Below are 5777 nucleotides of genomic sequence, written 5' to 3'. Positions count from 1 at the left end.
CTGGAGAAATAAACATCTCTGAAACAGCTATCAAGAATCTGTCTGTCCATATATATTTCCTTTCCACGGGACTCCTGGTTTGGTATATGCATGTTGCAGGATCCCCACTGCAACACATTGTTTCTCTGCTTCATACAACATACTTAGTCACTTTATAAAAAACTACTTAAGAGATCAAAATGTTATGAATTACAGGTTTCAAAACTGTTACAATATTTCTCCTTCCTGATAGGCAACATTCTACAGCACTTCACTGGCTCACTAATATATTACCAAACAGTAAATTTACTTATTTATTTAACAAAGAAAAAAGTCTACTGATATAATACCACTTACATTTTCGATCAGAGAATGGAAGAACTTCAAATAGTAGCTTAGAGTGCTATCGTTTACTACCTTGATACTTGAAACCAGAGAGGAAAGAAAACTGTTACCCATGTCAGATTTCCAGGAATATGTTCCATTCAGTTTACACAGTTTTTCTTGCCATGCTACTTTTCTAGGTGTTTCTTTCTGTCCCCTTTCAATACCCCCTTAATACAAAAAAAAAGGTACATTCTATTGACAAATCAGAATGATCATGTGTTACCTTCTCGTGTTTCTAAACTTGAAAACCTCTTTTCTTCTTAACTGCTTTAAGAGCAAGCTAAATCCATCATGATGGTGGCCAGCTACACATTACCTAACTGTAAACAATTTTACCGTTGAAATACATAAGTGTCTGTGAGCTGAACAAGCAAACTTTGTCAGTAACTTTTTGATAAGGCATAACACAAAGAGATTAAAGAGAACACGAAGGCAAAACCAAGAAACCTAACACTCCAAAGGAGGTTAAAACAAACACTGTAGCCCAGCTCTTTCTTTAACTGGCAGGTAATGCTGGACTACTGACTAAGCACTGACATCCTTCCCTGCACAGCAAGGTCATAGTGTATTTGAAAAGAGAGACCTAAATTGAATCAACTGGCTTCACTGCAAACCTTCCAAGACAGTTACAATCCCTTGCTAACATAAACCACCTTGACAAAACATTTTCGTTCATAGTACAGCTTTTCCGTGTTGCTCTAGCAGGCAAACATATAGTTCATTTCTTTAAGCCATTACAGTAGTAGTACTCTTTCACTTGATACCTTATTCATTAATTTCATTTATTTCCTCTAGCCCCTAGTTCAAGGTTACATTCTACACAACTCTGCAACCAACCACCTACTCAGCTGCTTTGTATATGAAAACTACATAACCTGCCTTACTGATTCAAACTGCAAATCTTTAAAAGGATCTCAAATACATACTGGAAAGCTCTGAGCTTGGCTTTTATCTGTTTCTTGAACCTGCTTTATAACCCTCTATTTTCAAATGAGAACTTGGCCTACAAAGAAATCAACCTGCAAAAGGTCAAGTCAACTCAAAATCCATATTCTAAACACATTTGAAGTTAATTTTTTCAAATGAAATTTCCTTTTTCAAATAAGGAAAGGAGCAGCAGCAACAAGGAAAGGGAAAGGTACATGAGCAAAACACAAAGGCCAGCAACGTGCACTGGAAAAATTAGCTACTCCAAACAATGAAAACCTAGAGTGGTCCACTTAAAATTCTACAAAATACAGTTTTACTAAACAAAATTAGAGAGCTTTAAATTTAAAAAAAAAAAAAATCTATTTTCACTAATTAGGATGGGGGGCAAAGTCAAACTCTCTCTTAATCCTTTAAATTCAAAAGCAGTAGAATTACTGGAATCAAAGTTCTTTTCGTATCAGTTGATGGTACCGTACTTTCTCTATTTACTAGCTGAATATATATTTTACCGTTTTCTTATGCTTGTTGTGATTTTGCACACAAATTATCTGTATTTTGCAGAGCCTCACTAATACAGACTAGCTACCAATACAGACTGAGATGACTCTACAGTACCAAAAAAAAAAGAAATCTTGTATCTTTCCTATAAGCAACATCCATGCACATAGTAGTACTATGCTAGTAGTGCCCTACCCACTTTTATATGAGCAGATGGGTAGGTGTATCCATATTTGGAAAAATGCAATTACTCATCTATACTGCTAACTGAATTAAATGTGTGATCACATAACATATGACCTGATTCAAGTTACAAAAAATAGTTCTCTGGAAACTAGTTTAGCATGAAATTGTAGGAAGCAAGAGACTGTGTCTGCTTATTTTGTCAACCATGGGGTTTGGTTGAGAAATTTTTTTTTAATCCAGTCATTTTACCAGTAGAGAAATAAATACCTCGTACTTTTGGAAGAATTTCCATTTTGAAAATATGCATGTGCTACTTTAGAACAGCTGTGTTACCCTATACACAAGAAAATAGAGTAATACAAATCCACCAGCAGCAAGTGAAGATGATTTGTCCAACAAGTGAATACAGCTCAATCAGTTTATCCAAAACACAAATTTTTCCTGCTATTATAATGGAAAAGGCAATTAGTCTACCATTCAAAGAGAAATCACCAAGTATGGAACACATATCCAGTGTCTTTGCTTCCCCTCAGAACCCACAGCCAAATAACATCACCTAAAAACAGCAAAGTCAGTACTGCAGTTCAAATCTCACAGCAGTGCACTGTTGCTGCTTCAGACGAGCAAAGCTGACTTCACTTGTTTCTCTTCAGCTGCTTACGAGAAGTTTCTCCCTAAGTAGCTCAGACACCTAGATTAAAAAATCACCACTAAATACATGGGCTTTCCAATCATGCTAGAACTGCTTCGTAATAATTTTCTACATACCCAAATAACTGGGTAATTCACATAACATTACAGAAGACATATATATGAGACATAAAACAAAAAGAGCAAAAAGACCTGCAGGCTGAAATACTCAAGTCACATACAAAGTTCCTACTGTCTGAACATCATTACAGCTGGATATAAGCCCAGAATTAAGCCTTTAAAATCATCCAGATGAAGAATACAGGTGCTGTAAGAAGCTGTTGCCTTCATGAAACTGTAATAGTCTATCAAGTCTAAGGCCACTGTATCATTATCAAACAAGACAGCAAAAACGTTCAACATTTTGGTTGCAGTACTACAAAGTCAAGCAAAAAGTTATTATGACATAGTTTTGAATGGTTAAAAAAAAAAGTATAAACCCCTTTCTACTTCCCCACTGCCATTGCAATACACATTATTATCAACAGCTGTATGGAAGGAAAAAACCACTGGCTTTCATTTCTCCACAACAGGTAAACATTATGAACAACTGATTTTATCTTCACACTTTAGGTTTCTTTTGTTTTCTAAGAAAGTGGCATTTTTGCAATGAATGTCCCATTAGGACAGACCCTTCTTTCTACTTATAGAAACCTCTCCTTTTCACTCAGCCATTCCAATCCCCCTCCTGTAAACCTGATAGTCTGCATTTATTTGTCTGTAAGCAGTTAAAAACTGAATGCAAATTACAATTCAACTGTAGGGAGGAAGAAAGGCAGGGAGTCACAAAGCTAACTCCTAGAAACAGACCTGTAGGCTCAAGAAAGACTTATCACAGAGAGAATATCAAAATCAGGAGATTTAAACTCTTATGCTTCAAATCACAGGTCCACTACCAACAGAAAAAAACCCACTCCTACAAAACTCTACTACAGCCCAATCAGTCAGTGCATAAGACAGAACCCTGAACAGGGCTGTCAATCTGACTATTCCTAAACACTGAGTTATTCCTAATTGCAAACCTCACATACGTAATTCTATGCATCATTACTAGCTTTCTTATCCCAGGATAAAAGCCACTACAGAAAATAATCTGATTCCTAGGGCATTTAAATCAAACTGTGCACATAATAATTCCTGCTATGCTATTATTCAAATAATTTTGAAAGTATATTTTAACCACTTATAACAGACTCTCACAGAAGAACAGCATGATGTTTTCAGAGCAATTACAGTGTTTTCCTCTTGAAACACCCTACTGCTTACAAAATTATTCCATACAACCACACCTCTAGACAATCACTATTTTTATCCCAAGGCACTTCGGCTTTATCTCTCTGCACAAAGTAGGACACAGCTTTGTTACTTTCCTCTTTAAACAGCATTTGATGCACACCCAGGAGAGCGGACTCTACCAAGAGCCAGTGACACACAGAACAGCTTCATCATGTTCCCTGGATACACTACAGCACATCCCAAAGGGTGATCAACACAAAGTGCTTATCAAAAACACCAGAGAATAGTTCTCAGGCAACCCACCAGCTAATGCCTTGTACACAAAATTCTTGCCAGTGGAACAGCACATTGCTAGATACAGTTGAAATTAAAGTCCGACATGAACTTAGGCAGGTCTATAAACAATGAGGCAATAGTAAGATTCCAATACAGAAAATAAAAATCTTCAGTTATAAACACATACTAAGCAAATACATTTAAATTTCCAGTGTACTTTTCCATAGGTTAAAATATTCTGAAGAGCTTTAATTCCACAACACAGTTTGCGCCTGATTAGAAAGATACAGCCCACACTTCATATAAAATGCAAAATGTCACACAGTGCTGACCTTTACACCCTGCACTCCCACTAACACTGAAAAAAAATTATCTGCAAGCACACATTAACTATATACACGTGCACAACTTTACTAGGAAAAGAGACTATGCTTTTTAATAGGTTATGTAAAGCACAAGACAATGTATCAAAACTTGACACTGACTCAATTTTCTAGGATAATAGAAAGCCCAAGTCCTTCTATACACCTTTAAAAAGAAAACATTTGCAAACACAAATTGCCTGCCAGCTTGTTTTCTCTTTAGATTAGCACAAGTTAAACCAAACCCAAATATATTCAATATGCATCCTATTTTACCCGGGAACAGGATACATAGAAATCTATCACAGAACGTCTGTACTTTGTAAGCAAAGATTTAAAAATCAAAATTGGTCCTTCAGAAAATCTGTCCTCCAAGGAGCATCTTCCTTCAGTCACTCTCATCTGAAAATGTTCTCGTGCCTATTTAAAGGCCTTTTTCCAGCCAGGTGGTCTCCCACGGAGAAAAACTAGCCGCAGAAGTGTTAAACACCCGCGCCTCCCTTTCTGCCTCCCTTTCTATCCCCCAGGGAAATAGAGACAGGGCAGGAAGATCTTTGTACTTGTCCCTCTCCCCTTCCCCCCCACCCCCAAGCCTTCTGGCAGCAAAACAGCAAGAGGGAGGAATTGCTGCTGGATGCAAACCTCTACGGCCTCTCCTGCCTTCCTGCCCCAGCCATTACCCCCCTCCTCCACACACCATGCCCCCTCCCCATCCCACCTTCGCCCCGGGCCCAGACTCACCGGATAACGGGGCTGTATGGGCTCCGCGACCGGCGCCAGCTGCTGTAGGGGCTAGGCGACACATCCCCGCCGCGCTCGTACGAGCTGTGCCGGCTGTAGCTGGGGGATCGGCGGCGGCTGTACGGGCTGAGTGGCGAGCGGGCACCCACCGGGCTGAGCGACTTGCGGCTGCGCTGGCTCTGCGAGGAGCGGTGCAGAGGAGGGCTGTCATCCCGGCCGGGGCTGGGCGACGAGCGCTGCCGCCGGTACGCCTTGGGCTCGGGTTTGTCGTCCCGGTAAGCTTTCGGAGGGTCCTTATAAGCCGACGGCGGCTCTTTGGCCGCTTTAGTCCGGCTTGGGCTCGGGTTTGTCGTCCCGGTAAGCTTTCGGAGGGTCCTTATAAGCCGACGGAGGCTCTTTGGCCGCTTTAGTCCGGCTCCGGTGCGATTTGCTCTCCCGGTCTTTTCTGCCGCTGCTGGGCGAGGCGAGGGAGCCCTTCCTACGGCCGGCGCT

General features: G+C 40.2%; 1 protein-coding gene across 1 annotated transcript in view; it reads right to left on the bottom strand.

The window, feature by feature from the left end:
* Positions 1 to 5777, bottom strand: part of CDK13 (cyclin dependent kinase 13) — a gene marked incomplete at its 5' end in the record, with an annotated part of 50186 nt that extends 44409 nt beyond the window's left edge. Inside the window, 2 exons of the mRNA XM_017734589.1 lie at positions 5286 to 5547; positions 5630 to 5777. Coding sequence (XP_017590078.1) covers positions 5286 to 5547; positions 5630 to 5777 — 410 coding nt within the window. The remainder of the gene's footprint in view (positions 1 to 5285; positions 5548 to 5629) is intronic.

The sequence above is a fragment of the Corvus brachyrhynchos genome, unplaced genomic scaffold (assembly GCF_000691975.1).
Source record: "Corvus brachyrhynchos isolate BGI_N302 unplaced genomic scaffold, ASM69197v1 scaffold94, whole genome shotgun sequence".
In the NCBI taxonomy this organism is placed as follows: Eukaryota; Metazoa; Chordata; class Aves; order Passeriformes; family Corvidae; genus Corvus; species Corvus brachyrhynchos.
Note: the sequence above shows the minus strand (reverse complement) of the source record. Positions and strands in the feature narration are given on the sequence as shown.